Source organism: Phoenix dactylifera, chromosome 2 (genome assembly GCF_009389715.1).
Source record: "Phoenix dactylifera cultivar Barhee BC4 chromosome 2, palm_55x_up_171113_PBpolish2nd_filt_p, whole genome shotgun sequence".
Classification (NCBI taxonomy): Eukaryota; Viridiplantae; Streptophyta; class Magnoliopsida; order Arecales; family Arecaceae; genus Phoenix; species Phoenix dactylifera.
In genome coordinates this window covers 11,367,534-11,386,783 of record NC_052393.1, presented here as the reverse complement: position 1 = coordinate 11,386,783, position 19,250 = coordinate 11,367,534, and the positions used below count along the sequence as shown (strand labels likewise).

General features: G+C 40.8%; 1 protein-coding gene across 1 annotated transcript; it reads left to right on the top strand.

Annotated features, from left to right (window-relative positions):
* The first annotated feature begins 11,592 nt into the window (after positions 1 to 11,592).
* On the top strand, positions 11,593 to 14,071 carry LOC103708486 (cytochrome P450 84A1). The gene is made up of 2 exons (XM_017843166.3): positions 11,593 to 12,617; positions 13,174 to 14,071. Exons 1-2 carry the CDS (start codon positions 11,703 to 11,705, stop codon positions 13,804 to 13,806), a joined length of 1,548 nt encoding a protein of 515 aa, XP_017698655.2. The 5' UTR covers positions 11,593 to 11,702; the 3' UTR covers positions 13,807 to 14,071.
* The last annotated feature ends 5,179 nt before the right edge of the window (positions 14,072 to 19,250 follow it).

The window sequence follows — 19,250 nt, the reverse complement described above, 5'->3', positions numbered from 1 at the left end:
CATTTGACCATCCATGTCTTTGCGCTTATTTTTTTTGTTTTTGGAGAGATTGATGCCATGTGTTGCGGGGACGGTATTCTGCCGGAGCCTCACACAATAGCCTAGTCCATATTAAGCTAGTAGAGAAAGAGGACTGCATTTCTTCCGAGGTATTGTCCGCTTTGGGCGCTCTGGCCCGCGCGTCCAGCGCAGACGGGGAGAGACCACTGCCCTTTGGGCGCTCCGGCCTGCGCATCCAGCACAGACAGGGGGAGACCACTGCCTTCACAGTTTTGCCCTTCAAAAGGTGCCTCGAGAGGAAAGGATTTCTATCCCCCATTTAAGGCACAGAACCTTTCCGCTACTAGCCGATGTGGGACTAAATTCAAGGCCCCCTCCCCTCCCACAACATAGCCCCCCAGCTGGAAGGTTCTTGAGCCTCCGCAGTCCTGAGGGGTAATCAACGGTGGAAGGAGGCGCCCCCTTCCTGGCGCGCCATCTATTGCAGGGACGGCATTCTGCCGGAGCCTCACACAACAGCCTAGCCCACATTAAGCTAGCAGAGAAAGAGGACTGCGTTCCTCCCGAGGTATTGTTCGCTTTGGGCGCTCCCCCTCCCCCCTGCAACATAGCCCCTCAGCGGAAAGGTTCTTGAGCCTCCGCAGTCCTGAGAGGTAGTCAACGGTGGGAGGAGGCGCCCCCTACCTGGCGCGCCATCTGTTGCAGGGACGGCCTTTGGCCGGAGCCTCACACAACAGCATAGCCCACATTAAGCTAGCAGAGAAAGAGGACTGCGTTCCTCCCGAGGTATTGTCCACTTTGGGCGCTCCGGCCCGCACGTTCAGTGCAGACGGGGGGAGACCACTGCCCTCTGGGCGCTCCGGCCCGCGCGTCCAGCGTAGACACGGGGAGACCACTGCCCTCACGGTTTTTCCCTTCAAAAGATGCCTCGAGAGGAAAGAATTTTTATCCCCAATTTAAGGCACAGAACCTTACTGCTACTAGCTGATTAATTTTTATTCATGAAAACTTGTCTTTTATCCCTGCCCCTTTTGTGATGGAAAAAAAAAACACCCTTAACCTAGAGTTGTTCCAGATACTTTAGCCATTAAAATAAAAAATAACTCATGGAATAACTAATCCTCGAAAAATAACTTATATTTTTGGTATTCAAAGGGCCCTAAGTATTTTTTCCCCCCAGAATCACCTTGAGTTGCAAACCGAATAATTTCAGGAATACCTGAATCACATATATGAAAGCCTTATTGGAAGCCCCAAAACTAGCATCTCAACCACAACACCCTGAAAAGCTGGAATGGTGCCAAGTAAGAGAGAGTATATTTTGCAAGAACGATTATTAGGAAATACGGAGTCTCCTTCCAACAGTTTTTTAAATGGTACATTGATGAGAGAAATTAAAGCTCAGATAGTTTCACAAGCCTGATTATTAGTACGCTTTATTGGGGCACTAGTGGGTTGGGTTGACCAGATTCAATTTGTAGTGGGACATCACCTAGAGACAACTCGTACATGAAACTACGAGTAATGGATCTAGCACGAATCTTCAATTAGAATAATTTTTGTTCATCTAAATGTGGTTCCCATAGAGTCTGACATAAATCAATTGGTTCTAAATATGAGGAAATATATATTTTGCACTGTATCCACCACAGGCCATGCATATTGATAATTATAGTCGGTTGCTTCTACAATAATGCATAGAGGTAAATACTTAATAAATAAAATTTATAGAAATAAGTAGTTGTGATTGGTAGTATGTATATTGTATAAGCAGTGTATGGTGTAAACTTACTGGTTGACTTGGGCCAACCAGAATTAATGTTCTAGCCCCATAAATTTAGGCTTAGAAAAAGAAAGCCGATATGACTCGGATTATGCAACAGGTCATGTCGGACGTAGACCTGGCCACTTGCAACATTATCCTTTTGCAAGGCAGCATGGCACAAATTTTAATGTCAGATTGGTCTCTCTCAAGGTGGGTGATTAATAATGTTATTTGGGTGCTTTTATCAATGATTCAAGGCCGCACCCGGGCACACGATGTGCATCCACCATCTGCAATTTATTGCATAGCCTCTCAAGTGACCCGTATTTATCGAGAGATGAATGGACCGTTGGTTGGATCGCCATTTATTTTGCACGGCATTCTTCTAGTATTTGAATATGGAATAGCTATAAATCCTCGCCATTTTTTTTATCTACTCTCCTCCAACTTTTCTGTGGATGTATTTATGCTACAACAGTACGTTGTATCCGGCTCACCCCCCAACAAAAAAATGGATACATTAAACTGGTTGGTTTAATCATGACGCACCCCGAGAATATCCTTTGCTTTTCCTTTCTTTTTTCTGATGGAAGGTAAAAAAGAAAAAAAAAGTTGAGTTGGAATCTAGCCCTGATGAAAAAAAGGTTGCAATTGATTTGCTCATCCATCCTAATTACAAATTTTGTCCATTAGATTTGTTAATTTTACCTTTTCGTCCTTGGATGACAAGTTAATCAAGTCCGGATTGGGTCCGTGTTTTCAACTCTAAATCCTGATAGGCCAATTTAACAGGCTAGATTTGTTGGCTCTAGACTCAAATTGAGGCTTGGCTTTGGCCAGGTCCCTACAAAACCCTCAATCCAAATAATAATACTAATAATAATAAAACAATCTACCCGAGATTTAAAACACCCACAAATGGAGGTTAAGAAGGAGAGCTCTGTCAGGAGTTTGTGCCATGAGAGAAGTTTGGAAATGAAACTGCACTGCAAAATTAACGGTTCCTTTCTTTTCTCTAAATCGGAGAGCTGTAATTGGAGACTTCTATTTGAGTTCCCATGAGGGGGACCTGCGGGCTCTTTGTATCCTTGTCATGGTACATATACCCGGCAGATTGGGCCTATGAAATACGACCTAAGATAGTTTTGGGGCCCAACAGCTCACGCGAATCAACTTAGAAGAATATTGAGGTACAAGGGAGCGAGGGACCCAAGAAAGCTGCAAGGCACCGCAGCTGGCCGACCAATTTAGTTTATAACCCTATTTCATTTGGAGGAGGCTACAAATTGATACGTTGCAATTTGTTTTCGTGAGATCTTGACATGGGTAATTCCATCTTCCTTACTACGGAATTTTTAGCCACACTTTCACCATTATTAAGGCTGAGAAAACAAAGGAACACCGTCCTCTGCCTAGCCCACACTTGTTTTGGCATTTACGTAGACCATGTCATGGGGCCATACTGGTGTGCCAAGGCAGAGGACGAGGACTGCCTGAGACTTGCCCAATAATAGGTGCTGCTAAGTGGCTTGAGAGGATGGCTAGAATCAGAATTCGACCTGATAAACTAGGTAAGACTTCTTTGAAGGCCAGGCCCCAACTCAAGAACCGGGGCTGCGAGGTGAACTAGCCAAGAACCTACGAGGCCTTGTTGGTACAGTAGGTATCCGGATTTAAAGCGGGCTCAGATTTTTGTATTCATTGTTTTTTTAATAGGCTAGACAGATGTGAGGCCAATAGAGTTGCGGATTAGGTGGCTGCATATGTAGCAAGCCACTCAGAAGGTACCTTATGGGCTGGGGAAGAAGAGTTGCCCGTGGCACTTCGAAACCTATTATTTACCGATTCTATTGGATATATTCGTACTCGTGATGTATGAAATACTCGTTTCAGCAAAAAAACAAAAAAAAGGCTATACAAATCTTATTAATCTAGAACGAATACATTCAGTAAAATTAACAAATAAAATATCGCGGCTGCATAATCAGCTCACAGCACATCACCGAATGCTCCGCCACATATAAGATGAGTAAGGTACACAGAGATAAGATGAGTGGAAGACGGGCATCGTATACCAGGTCCATCAATCACCGGGACTGGAGCGGGAATGGGAGGAGAGTAGGCTTCAATTATAGAAGAACAACCTAAATTTTCGTAGATGTGGATATACTCAATCCACCATGGATAAGCTTTATCCATAGTGGAAAATAAAAGTGTTTTGAGGATGATATATTATAGCAGGCAGAGCTGAGCATTGGCTAAATGGTACCAAAAACCCTCCATCTACCACCAATCCCCTACTGCCACATATGACTAGCGAACTAAGTGGACACCAGCTCTCTGTAGCAGTATTTATAGAAAATCAGATGATATCCCAACCACGGATAGCAGATCCGTCATTCTGTTAATGCAAATGGAGGGGGATAGGCTGAGGATATTCAAGTTTTAGACGGAGGCCATGCAAGAACTCTTCCCAAACGTATGCATTCCTTTAGGGTCAAAGACCTTTAGATGGTATGTGAATATAAACACTCTGTAGCTGAGCATTTAGACACGAGATTTTAGAGCATCGTTGGATAAAAATCGGAGGTATGCTGTGAACTGTGGATATATATATATTTTTATGAGGGAAGTTAACTGTGGATATATGAACTTACGGAAATCTTGTTAGAAAAGATCCTCATTTTTTATTAACCTTTTTGGATAACCCCTATAATACAGTGAGTTATGATTTTATGACAATAATTTGAAGTACAGGTAATATGGATTTGGATTGCCAAGCCTGCTTCATTTAAAAATAAAACTAGATTTATGCTTCAACCTATGTTGAAGAAATGCTAACCAGCTCATTTCGAACCACAGGTAATAAACATATAGAAATAACAGGTACTGCATCAATGTCAAAAGCTGTACATGTAAGGGGGCTACAATGTTCTTCAATCCATTAAATCAAGCAAGTGGAGTGCACATGCTAGGATGGTTAATATAAAGATGAACTCGTTGTTCAACTTTAATGTATTATTATTATCATCAACATCAAAAAAAAAAAAAGATCAACGTATTATGAGGCCTACATGTAGCTTTACTTGGATAATGCGAATACAACAGCAGCAAGAAACTTACCTCTCAAAGAATAACAAGCAAGAAACATATCTCTCAAAGAATAACAAGAAAAGTATAGCCGAATGGGCCATAAATGGGCTCATTATTATAGCATTTAATAGACTTGGTCTCCTTTATGGGCCTAATGGTGTTCTTGGGCCAACAGTATTAGGCTTATCAAACATTCAAGGGTTGATGCAATTCCTAAGGCACCCTGCCTTGATGAAATTTATCAAGGCCATACCCTTTATGTTTTCAAAGGAAGCATAGTTTCATACTTTCAAATTAATAGATCATGTTTTGAATCAAGAGAATTATGATTTAATAACTAAAAAAATCTTACTCTGGAAGAATCATTCAATTGTCTGCTAACGTGTGATACTAGAAATGATGCGTAACGAGCATCAGGTTCATCAGAAACTATTCCAACGTTGCTGGCTTTCATTTTTGACAGAAAATGATCCCTGTATATCATTATCATCGTGACATCATTGTTAAAGAGTATTTAGGAGCTGGCTAATCCTTGCACAGGACATTAACGTAGAAAGTTTGAATGCAAAAACCGTTTTGATGCATGTAACATGAAGAAGTCTATGAAAACGTTGAAAAAGTTTTGCTCGAACAAAGTTTATTTGAAAAGAGAGCAGGATATGGAAGATCTGCAATAGAATTCAGGATACGCTAAAGCCGACCAGATCAAAGATTTTTGAGAAAAATGAAGGAAAGATGTATCGCTTACATCACGGACATGAAACAAAAACTGCAACAACGAATAGTATTCACAATTCTAAAGAAAAGATTACTGAAGACAATTCAAAAGAAGATATTTCACACGATTAAAAGAGCATCTTTTCCTGTTACAGAAGTCACCCATGAGCTCCAAGCTAATATGACATTGTTAAGAGTCTGATCAGCAAGTTTGATTTTGTTGCTAAGACCCTAACATTATGCTCCACTAAAATAGACCAAGAAATTGTCATAACTAGTCGATTCCGGACAGCAGATAATTTAATAGGGGGACACCTAACCAAATCAAAGAAGTCGAATTGTATCACGGCAACAGTTTCACTCTTTTCTTCTCTTTTTTTCCCTTTCAATGAGAAGATAAGAAGGTCATTAACATCTGATTGAGTAATATGAAAAAGGTGACATAAGTTCCCTTGTAATTGCTATTTGAGAAGAAACAATGCATAATAAATTAAGGTCCCTGAGCTATCTATTCAATACGTCGAAAGATAATACATAAACAACTTGATGCCCCAAATAACTTGGTCAAAGAACGTATGAATCTTCTTTCTCAGAAACTGCATCAAGTATATAGATTTCCTAAAAACAACTACATAGATATTATAAGATAGGGCCACTGTGACATCTCTTCTTAAGCTGTCACATATTTTAGCTATTTAGACGTAGCCAGATGATTCTCTTTCATCCATTTTTAATTGCATGATATATTTGGGTCACCTTATCAAGATTAGAAAGTAATTAATCTTTTCTAAATTTTAGAAATCCATCTATATTGCAAGGGGGACCTGCAAATTAAATTCTAGAGGATGGAAAGTTTTTCCATACTCCTTGAAAGAAATTCTTTTAGTAAGTTCGTCCCAGTTTTCTTTATTTTAAAATAAAAAACGTTTTATTTTATGTGTCCATAAACTTCATGTTGATTTTTTAATTTTAATATTTTTTTTATAAGCTTGCTAATAACTATTTGCTCAAGTTGGTTGGCACCTCTTGTTTTAGGGCCTGTCTTGAAGGATATACGGGGTTCAAATCTTTGGTGGCACTCAAAAAGATATCATGAAGGAGATACATCCATCCATGGTTACATTTTGATGTTGCCAATGAACTGGCCACCATTTGGCTCGGAGCCATGGCGCTTCAAGTCTTCAAACTATACATGGCATTAACTCGATGCCTTCAGTACTCAATCGCTAGTCTTTTTCTTCATCTGTTTTGACTTGTAACAGCTTGTATCATTACCGAAGCTAGGAAATTCCGGATGGATGTTCACAAGTTGAAGGCTCTCTTAGAATTGGAAGGCAGATCATGTCATCCATCACAAGGCAACCACTAGTTGGACATGCTCGCAAGTCTTCTTAGGCTATTTTGTGTCAGTTCACATCGCTAATAGAATTATTTACACTTCAACTATGTGTGAGATCATAAATTGATGACTCCATGTTCTCAAGCCGGCTAAAGTATTTACACTTCAAACTAAACATGCTACTTGATAAACAAAATACTCAGGTGACCAAATGATTTTTTTTTTTTAATTGAGCTGAAAATCTCCTGTAGAATTTCATAGAACAGTCTTAGTGTGATTGGCCACATAGTAGCCATTTAATCAACTGCGCGCCCTATAAATATGAGATATCTCCTATGCATTGCATGTTTTGCACGGCATAAGACCATATATTGTTGGATGGTAGCGACACATCACCCATCTTGAAAATGAATATCTGTCGCCTACCATTCAACTTATAGTGTTTGGCATACTGTGCATAGCTCTTAGTTGTGCAAAACACAAATATAATGCATAACCACCCATATTTATTTCAGCGCATGACTTTTGAGCTGTTGTTTTGTTGGTTGATAGTCTTTGACCTAGCTAAGTCCAATACTCTCCGAAGGATTTAGGTTGTATCTTTCGCGCGAAAGAATGATTCATCATCTTTGGCATTCGCAAGATCCGTTTCAAGATATGTACAGGTGGACAGAAGATCCATGCAGGATGCAATCCAATAGTTGACATGGCTAAAGAAGACTAATCATGCTTTCACACCAAAGATATAACTCAGAACCTCTCCCCTAAAAGCCAAGAAGGGTCCACATGGCTCACAGGTCTACAGAGCGTTGGGCTAGTCATGGTTTAATAAATGAGATTGCTGTCCGCTTGTTTCTTGGGTCTTCTTTCCATGAAATGGTTATTTATGTGCTTTAAACAACAGATACTTTGAACGGATCGTGCAAACAGACGGAAAAATTAAGAAGCTTTGGCCATGCATTTCATTTGCCTGATTTGTTTTTTGAGACGACGCCTATCAGTTTGAAATGTTGCATGTTCTCCAAAGTCATTTGCTTGAAATGTTTTGAAACTTTTCTAGAGAGGCAGAAGAGGAGGATAAACTCATTAGATTTTCTTCTTCTTCTTCTTTTCCGGTAGGCAGCAGTAAACAGCAGTAGAGGAGGCTAATTAAGTGCCACTGACATGTGTCATGAAATGGTTGATTCTTTTGTTTTTTTGGGGGGTACCCACGTTTGGGCCCGCAGCCTAACTCGGAGATTTGACCAAGACACCAAATCAAAGTGGCCACGCGGAAGCGATGGGAATTGCAAGGCATGTCATGTTGACGTTGGTCTCATATCAGCATATGTTACTGTTCAGATACTGTACACAGTTTTGGCACTTTTGTGACAATAATTAAGAGGAGGCTTAGATCACAGACACCATATATATATGACACCTAGCATCTCATTTTAGTTGCCACATCATTCATCTCACCAGCTCATCATACTGTTCCAACTAAGATGAGAATGCAGCAAAACTAAAAATCCCATGAATATTTCTAGGTACAAATTAGTGGATTGCCAACTAGGCTTTCGGTGTCGATCGAGATTTCAAAAAATTAGATGCTCAAAATTTTCTAGTAGTTTAGAATTGCATGGATAACGCGAAAATATTCAAAGTAATTAAAAACTATTAACAACAGAACATCGTTTGGGCAGGGATGCGATATTGAGCCAATGCTGTTCGTCTAGGCAAGATCCAGTATTATGAGAAAAAATATCAAAAAGAAAGGTCAAAAAAGATTAAACGTGAACATGACTAAATATTGGCATTATGACCATATCACACCATGTCATAAGACCAGAAATAAAGCAGATAGTGAAGTATCGACCAGCTAGCAAGCCTCACCTAATGTTCGAGGCCAATCTCAACATCCAATCAGCAATAGCGAAGCTGTAGTGGGTCATTGCGGAACAAGTAATGACTATGACAAAGGAGGGTAGTCCCTTGAGGCGGGCCAAGATGAGCAGCTGCTTGGTTATAGTTTCACCAGACTCAAGATGTGCAATTGCCATCATATAAACATCTAACTAGCTAGTCATAATTGTTCACCAAGATTTTATTTTTACCTAGCCATGCCACTTTTAATTGCGAGACAATTTTTCACCCTTGTAATTTGAAGGGCATGCATTCTTATCTTGCCATGTAAGAAAATATAAAATATATAAATAAATCTATCTTATCCTATCAGCTTAAGCTTTTAGATAAGTAGCGATTCCGAACTCTGTCTCCGCACTCTTTAATCCCATTATTAAAAAAAAATTCATATGTTGGGCTTACCCATTAAAAAAAAATCCAGCCCACATGTGAGGGGCGAGCGGTGATTTTAACATGCCCGATTCGATCACACCTCCATTTTGTTTTTATTTTAAAACTTAGATACGGTCCAATCCATTCATGAATTTGGTTACCACCTCCCATATCCTAATAGGTACAACTTGGGTAACCAAAGAACAAATAAAGGAAACATTCATGTCCCAATTGAATGGAAGTGAGAAATTTTCGAGAGTCATTTCTAAATAATACATACTTCCCATGTTTGTTAAATGGAGCAATTTACTGCATCATGCTGACTAGAATCCACTTAACATCACAGATTTTGTTTTTGCTATACTTAGAAGCAAAATCTCCTGTTGGCAGCTTATGAGATCCCAATCATCAACAAGCACATCGGATTATTTATTTCCTCTTTACGACTAGACAGCAGGCCAAAGGTGAGGAGCTGCCTTCATCAGCTCGCATGTCACCATGTCACCGGCGGCACCAACCCTTCTCCGTCCGGATGTAGGCTTGGAGAAAAGGCTAGGCCACTAATCGAAGGCTGAGAAATTACGGATGGATGCATGGTGGGCTTGTGGCTCTTTGGGCCCCAAGACAACTAAGTTGGAATATTTGCATGCGTTACTCTTGGAGAGATGTCTCTTCCTCAGTATTGGCGCACTAGTAGTGAAATATGCCGCCCACCATATATATGTGTGACGTATGGGACCCACCTGGACCTTTTTTTTTTTGATAATTTTAAACTTGATATTATCTTTGCAACAAGTTCAAAGCATGTAACCGACGGGGTCCATAATGATCTATTTGGTAGGATCATGTCTTAGTACAAGTTTGGTTGGAAAAAGATTCAGAGATTCCTTCAGCGTACGGATTCTGTCTTGATGTGAATATATCCTAAGGCTTGGTTAGGACAGATGGGAAAGGAAAGGTGGCGAGTAGAGAAGGAATTAAGTTGGTAGAACCGGGGTTAGATACAAGTGGGATGGATCAAGTCGAGGTGAGGTCCATCGGCCTAGGGTCTAAGATCTAGGCACCTGGAATGTCAGTTTGCATTCAAATTTATTCAAATTAAACTAATACCGTGATATCAGAATTTCACCTGATGACATCTCAGTTGAGAGGCATATCAAATTAAACCTAGTATCGTGATATCAGAATTTTACCTGAATAGAGTTGATGACATCTTAGCTGGGAGAAATTAAACCTAATACCGTGATATCAGAATTTCACCTGAATAGAGTTGGTGACATCTCAGCTGGGAGGCATATCAAATTAAACCTAACACCGTGATATCAGAATTTCACCTGAATAGAGTTGATGACATCTCAGCTGGGAGGCATATCAAATTAAACCTAATACCGTGATATCAGAATTTCACCTGAATAGAATTGATAACATCTCAGCTGGGAGGCATACCAAATTAAACCTAATACCGTGATATCAGAATTTCACCTGAATAGAGTTGATGACATCTCAGCTGGGAGGCATACCAACCCACAGGTCCGAAATTCTGCAATATTTCAGGACTTGATTGTGTTTTTGTCAACCCAATCGTTAGATAAATACGGAATAGGCCTAGTTTTTCAGAAACAAACCTGACCCATTTGGACAACTAAGCTAGTTGTTTTGTCCTATTCCATTCAAACACCAAAAAAACTGGGGTGAGGAATTGCTCACGCGCGCATGCATGCTCCGACAGGGTTGGCAAATTTGCCTACTTTTGGGTCTCCTTATCCCTCCAATTACCATTCTATAGATAGTGGAAGGGTAACTTTGTCCAGAAAAAAATAATACTTATCTTTGAAATATATTTCTCCATCTAAATAATAGCATGATAGGATAATTTTCAAACTTATCCATGCATTCAAATGCATGGAACTCTTATTTTGTAAAATAATCTTATTTTTTAGATTTATCTAATTTTCTTCTTATTTTTTGAATTTTTTTCTCTCAGCCAAAGGTAGACTTCAGAGTTTTGGCTCGTTCCATCGTTGATAAAGTTTTGATATCTTAGAAGGAAGAGAAATAGAGTTCGGATAACCACCGAAAGATCCGGGGTTAGGAGAGCGGAATAGCGGTGTTCAGAAGACGGCATTGTCTTTGATGTACCATAAGAGGCCTAACTAGTCTGTTCTTAACTTTTTCACAACCTCCTTTTGTTTTGATTGCCTTCTACTCCGAGTGAGCTCTGAAACTTTTTGGATCCACAAGCCATCTCGCCCCAACTTCTAAAGTAAAATCTCCCCTCAAAGCTTTACCAAAAACTAAAAAAATCCGCCCTTTTAGAATAAAAATCCCAAGACGACCTTTTTTTGGTAAATTACTCACCTCCTCTTTTCTTGACCTTTTCTTATTCATTTTCCTTCAAAACTCCACCCCTTTCAGTTTCATAAAACTATATATATTGCCTTCCCACCCTCTTTATCCCTTAGGGAAGAGCAAAAACTCTCCTAGAGACCCACCTCTCCATTTTTTTCAGTAACCATGGATTGCCTACAAGAGCCGACCATCATACGCTTCCTAACGTTCTTCCTCCTACCTTTATCTCTCGTCTTTGCACTTTCTTTTCGGCAGCGGCGGAAGCTCCCGTTTCCGCCAGGGCCGAAGCCGCTGCCGATCATCGGCAACATGCTGATGATGGACCAGCTGACGCACCGCGGCCTCGCCGAACTTGCAGACAAGTTCGGCGGGCTCTGCCACCTCCGCCTTGGCTTCCTCCACGCCTTCGCCGTGTCGACGCCCGACATGGCCCGGCAAGTCCTCCAGGTGCAGGACAACGTCTTCTCCAACCGGCCGGCCACCATCGCCATCTCCTACCTCACCTACGACCGCGCCGACATGGCCTTCGCCCACTACGGCCCCTTCTGGCGCCAGATGCGCAAGCTGTGTGTCATGAAGCTCTTCAGCCGCAAGCGCGCCGAGTCATGGGCTTCCGTCCGCGACGAGGTCGACACCACCCTCCGCGCTGCCTCTGAAAAACGCGGTGAACCTATCAACCTTGGCGAGCTCGTCTTCAACCTCACCAAGAACATCATCTTTCGGGCCGCTTTCGGGTCACAAAGCCATGACGACCAGGATGAGTTCATCGGAATCCTCCAGGAGTTCTCGAAGCTCTTCGGCGCGTTCAACATCGGCGACTTCATCCCCTGGCTCAGCTGGATGGACATGCAGGGGATCAACAAGAGGCTCAAGGCGGCGCGGGGGGCCCTCGACCGCTTCATCGACAAGATTATTGACGAGCACTTGGCGAACCCGAAGGTGGCCGACGCCGAGGATGCCGACATGGTCGACGACATGCTTGCGTTCCTCGAGGACTCTCCAGCGGGCAAAGGTGGGGAGGCAGGTGATCTCCATGGAAATCTGAAGCTCACAAGGGATAACATCAAGGCCATAATCATGGTACGTCAACAGTCTGGGGAGTCTCCTTCGTTGTAACTATTTTTCTCCCAACGCTTGTTTAGCACATCCAAGTGTAAACTTCCTCCACTTTCTTTTCTTTTTTCTCGCCCTTTTCTCATTCTCTAACCAGACTTATTCTTGTCACGTTCTTTCTTTTGTCAACCAACCATATCGCACCCATGCTTAAAATTCACAAAGACCACAATTCTATCCGGTTCCTTGCTACCACAGGATACTGATGAGTCTCCAGCTTTGAAACAATGGAGCTGCTTCTCCCTTTTCTCTACTACTTTTTTTAGACACCCTTTTCCATGCTTAAAATTCACACTAACCGCAATTCTCTGGTTTCTTGCGACTACAGGATACTGTTTTATTTTTTTGATGAAAATACCGCAGGACACCGATAAGTCTCCAGTTTGAAACTATGAAGCTTCTTCTCTCCTTTTTCTAGTATTTTTTTAGCCATCGTTTTACGTTTTTTTTTCTGAAAAGTTTTTTTTTTTTTCAGTCTCACGGCTGACTTTCAAATATTGAACTAATTCACTGAATGGAGCAGGATGTGATGTTCGGCGGCACGGAGACGGTGGCCTCCGCGATTGAGTGGGCCATGGCAGAGCTAATGAGGAACACGAAGGAGCTAAAGCGGGTGCAGCAAGAGCTGGCCGACGTGGTGGGACTTGACCGCAAGGTCCAGGAGAGCGACCTCGACAAGCTGTCCTACTTCAAGTGCGTCATCAAAGAGACCCTCCGCCTCCACCCTCCCATCCCCCTCCTCCTCCACGAGACTGCCGAGGACAGCGAGGTCGCCGGCTACTCCATCCCAAAGAAATCAAGAGTCATGATCAACGTCTGGGCCATCGGCCGTGACAAGTCATCATGGAAGGACGCCGAGACGTTCCGGCCGTCGAGGTTCACCCCTGATGGCGACGGTGCTGGCGTCGACTTCAGGGGGAACTACTTCGAGCTCCTGCCGTTCGGCTCGGGCCGGCGGTCATGCCCGGGGATGCAGCTGGGGCTGCACGCGTTGGAGTTGGCGGTGGCGCAGCTCATGCACTGCTTCAATTGGTCTCTGCCAGACGGGATGAAGCCGAGCGAGCTCGACATGGGCGATGTGTTCGGGCTCACCGCTCCCAAGGCGGTCCGGCTTGTCGCTGTCCCGACTCCACGGCTCAATTGCCCGCTGTTCTGATTCACGTACGGTAGGAGGTGGAATTAATGCCGTAAAGTGTTCTGGTTCTTGGTTGGTTAATTTGTGTTTTGGGGAGGACCGAAACGGCAGTCGAAGTTGGTTCAACTACGCCCATGCAATAAAATGTTTTCAAAAACTGTAGTTATTCAACTATGGGGATTGTTTTTGATTTTGAGATTTGATTGCTCTGCGTCTGGACATGCAAATGTATGCATCTGAAAACAGAAACAAAGAAATAAATAACTCAAAATTGTGCACGGAAAAAGTTTTGTTGGTGGTGGCTTTCTTCTTTTTTCTAGTCTTTCCTACTGTAAGGAGCATTCCACGACTTGCCGACTCGCGTCCCTCACATTATAATTTGAGGCGTTAAGATTCACGGATCCTATGACGTGCTGCAAAAAGACCTGGCAAAAAAAGGGGGAAAAACCTGGCATGGCATAATGGACACGAACGATGAGTAAAAAGATTACCAGATCTATATAAATTGCCGTATTTATCAAAAATAATAATAATAAAAAAAAAAAGATAACCAGATATTTTAGGGTCGAGGCTGCTCATGGGGCATTCCGAACGCCACCGAGTTCGCAGGGGCCCCGCGCATGCATCTAGATAAGGGGGAAAAGGTGGTATCTTTCGCGCGGAGGAAGGATTCGGCTTCCGTATCAACCGTTGGATCAACTACCACACAGCTCTCAAACCACTCCGAACTCGGGCATTCTCAGCTTGCACAGATCGTAAAGCGACCAGTAGGTAATCCAACGGTGGATTCGCGCGACGGAAAGTGAATCGTGCCTTCGCGCTAAAGATACAACCCCAACCACTAGAAAAGGTGCCGACATACAACTTTGTTTTGGAAGTTTTGTTTTTAACCCATTTGCATTTACACTAGTTTTGGAGCGGATGACCGATAACCGACCGACACTGTTCTTCAGTACATGTGAATTAAAGAGGACGATATTCCTTGATGCATTTTTTCGAAAAAAAAAAAAGAGACCGTGCCCTCTTTCGAGTGAGGACCTGAAATATGAGGGTTGCCGAGATCCAATTTTACTATTGCCATCCCTTGAATTTGTCATCCGGATCGACCACATGATAATCTTTAGAGCGGACATGCAAGGCTTAAGAGGAACAATATTCAAATAATACCAAAAAATTGAAACAACAATTAATAATTAATTTAATCACTAATATAATTAAATAATCAATTGGCTTAATTAGAAAATTTCAAATGTTCATCGGTGTGTGTGTCCACACACACACACACACACACACACACATATATATATATATATATATTTCAAATTTAACCAATTATTCAACAACAATTTTATATGTCATGTCATCTATTTCTTATTATCTTAATTTGTAAGTTTCATAACAATATTTCTCCGACTTTAAACTAACCAAGATCATGATCCAATCCAAAACTGCTAAACAAAATCTTACACATAAGTCTGTAGAGACTATCTACATATAAGCTCGTGGAGGTTGTCCCACACGTAAGCTCGTGGAGGCCATTTCATGATGGGTTAGTCCAAACCATATTTTAATTACTATCTATATATAATAATCATACAAGTATGTTGATATCGGAAATCATATAAAATATGTCATCTCATGCAAAATCAAATCCATGATGCAAATCCGACGGTACAAATCAATGAACATATATGTATATATATATATATATATATATATATATATATATATATATATATTGGTGATCAAGTACACAGATTCTTTTTCTTCTACTTTGAGCCCAATTCCATCTTGAGGTCCTCTTATCATTCAAATTTCTGAAGTTCTTTTTTTCTTCCATTTTCAAATTTTTCTTTGGTTATCATTGGTGGTTGATCAAAAGTTAAATTTCTTTCAAGAACATGTTTAGCTCTAGATAATTGTGATTAACATATAATGCATGAACTTGGAGGTCCCTTCTATGCCGTACATTTCTACCATGTATGATGAAAAAATTTTGATTGCCGAACAAATTTTTCTGACTAATCTATCGTTTGGAGGAGTTCTCTCTGCTGCTCTTTTGCTTCTAATATTCCTTGGATACAATCATAAGGTGAAGAGTTCCTACTTGATCTTACTTGTGCTAACATCTTGTGCTCACTCATTTCGACGTCCCGTTGGTACTCTATTTTTTGCGTCAATTGGTATAAGGGCCTAGGCTGTTATGAAGTTGGTTTTTGTAATATGTTACTCGGAAATCATGAGAACATATTTAGTAGTATCTTACGTGCCATGAAGCTTGGTGTTGTGATGAATCTTATCACATTTTGAAGCATAACATTTCAAGAAATAAAGAGAGAGCTAATCCTTTCATCGTGCTTTTGAGTGGGTGTTGAGTAAACAAGACTTTTCCCTACGACGATACAAAGGTAAAAGAAATGAAAATTTATTTTCCTATGGTGAGACTCAAATTTAATGTATCACTCATAGAAATTCACCTCCTAAATGTTCCTCTGGACGATCCAAAGATTCTTATGATGCATGCGAACCTTAACAAGGATGACTCCATTCTAGTTGAAACTGCAGGATTTCAAAAATGCACATGAAGTTTTTGATTGAATGACTGGTACCATTAAACACTTACGAGGATTAATAAAAGGAGTTGTTTTGATTCAAAAGTTGTGAGTATCCAGTTCGCAATCACAACTGTCAGTATATTGCATGGCGCTCCATGATGCATCTATCCAATGTATTGCAGAAGCGTTGCAGCATGGCGCAAATGCAGTACGGACCGTCCCATAATGCAAGGAAAAACGAAACCTCAACAACAGCGCATATAGACGCTAAGCTAGACTTTGGGTATTTGACCAAGAAGGTAGATGATCGGATCCATTTGCAGTATAGGCTCGGCCCTTTCCAATCACCTGTCGTCGATGTATAGAGTCCAATCGAAAAACCGAACATTATTCAACTGATACACATATCGGGGGAGGATGCGACTTGTGAGCGCTATCCCGAGGCCCTACTTCAAGTTGCTGAGAAAAGTCTTCAGCAACAACGGTTGGATGGAGACTTGCTCTCCTCGAGTTCATTTCACCCACCCAAATAGTTGTCCTGCGGAGCAAAAGGCTGATTGGCGCACCGGAAGTCAATATTTAGACGGGGGTGAGGAAGAACCCTGTGTCGCCGGCCATAGCGGGGTTCCGCTCACGGGCTCAGCGTCAACATTTGTCGGCAGATGAGCATGCCGTCTTTTGGGTCTCTTCCTCCTTTGGTGCAGGCGTGCAGCACGAGGAAATGCGGAGAAGTAGCCGCCCTTGGATATGCATTGGCTACCGGCCCTTCCGATCATCTTGCATTAATAAAATAAATAAAAAAAAGAAGTGCCATAGCTCTTTGGGCCAATACGTTTTTGAATTGGAAGTGAGTACATGATCATCTACGGATTTCAAATAGGCAAATAGTCCTTGGCACCCTCGCAAGTCTAAGAATTCAAATCCATTTAAATCTAATCACAAGCAATACGATCAGCCTGTGATTAGTCCTAATGAGCTTATGCTGCAGCGTCCTCTAGTCTATATAAGCTACAGGTTGGGTCCGCTCTAATACTATTTGTAACAACCTAGTACATCATCCAAAAAAGCTAGCTGGAAGTTATTATTTGCATTTCTTAGTCCTGTATATATATCTAAGATTTATCCAGTGCACAATCGATGTGAGACTAAATACATGTAACATGCCCCATGGATTATCACATGTTTAGATCAAAATAAATTATCGAATGTTCTGTAAAAAAATCTAATATCTTCAATGCTTCTCTTTTTGGCAAATCAAAATGAATTGTTCACAAATATTTTGTTCATTTTGATTTGTCAACATCTCCACCATCATCTCTACTTACGCTGCCACCATGGTTTTTCCACCACCATAATTATCACCATCACAACTGATGCTACAACCACTATTGTCTCGACCCCAACAACCTTCACCGCATCGCACCACCATCATTATCATTGCTAAAACCATATCATCAATAGTCCCAATGCCATTGTTGCCTTTGCTATAGCACTAAAACCCTCTTTCTATTACTACTATGATCATCACCACTACAATCACCATTAACATCATCTCAGTTATTATTATTACATTCCTATTTTAAAAATAATTGATCATATCAAATAATTTCTATTTTTTTAAATTTATATATATATATATATATATATATATATTAATTTTTGAAGATGAGACAAAATGAAAATGCACCTTAGCAAACCGGCTCCCCAACATCGTCACCTACACCCATCCCTCCATGCATTAAGTATCGTTCTCAAGGGATCGCATTATTTATTATTTATTGTTGTATTTAATCAAAGAAGATAAATATATTCCTCTCGTCATACGACTCGTATCTAGATCTCTTGAAGTCTCGCATCCTTTTTTTTTGCGGTAATTAATTCCCCATCCTACCGATGACCATGCTATAGCAAAATCTCCCTGTTGACCGAAACTACTATTTTCGGTCCACAGTTAACAATCTGCATAATTTTGAGTCCCTAGTAGCTATTTCAGTGTGTTGATTTTTTTTTCCGGTTACAGCGTCCTGAAGATGCCCCCACGACCCCACCAAAGATGTTTACAGCGTGTTGATTTTTTTCCGATATCCTGAGTGATTGCAATTAATCCCTTTGATTAACATAATTAATCATAGCAGCATCGGTGATGATCTTACATGCATACCCCAAATCTGTTATTCATGTGAATCGGTTCTTTATTCAATTAGCCCAAATCTCTTCCCTTTCTTCGCAACAAATATTGAAATTGCTTCTTTATTCAATTGGCCAAAATCGCTTCTTTTCTATTGCCAAATCTCTTCTTCTTCATTTGGTTCTATCTCTATGTAAACGGTAGACTGAAAACAATCCCAATTTTTAGTCTATTAATGTATAAAAGGGGTCCGTAAAGAAGAATCCTCCCCAGCAATTTTAAAATGATTCAAAGAGTGGCTCCTCGTGTTTTATCTCTTAGCAGCTTAAATAATTTTAGTCGAGTTGTCGAAGAAACAAAATCCAAATTGAAGAGGAACCTCGTCAAAGAAATTTTTTGGATGCTTGAAAAATCACTATAAAGGATGTTGGTCACAAGGTCAAGGATGTAAAAACTCTTTGTGACATAATTCGCAACTTCTGCATTACATATAGAGATTTTGTGTTTGCGAAGAACAATTGTTAGCAAGTGACTATGGAATGTGCATATGAAGAATGTGAATGGCGTATTCATGCCTCTCTACTGGGGATTCAAAAAAGATTTATAATTAAAACAATGAACAATAAGCATATATGTGGAGGAGGGTTGCAAGTCCAATCTCATTCTAAGGCTTCAAAACATTGAGTTTCGAACATTGTTAAAGAAAAACTTCAAGATATATTGTTATATAGGTTGAGTGATATGATAAAGAATATTCATCGAGAATATGGTGTTAAATTGCC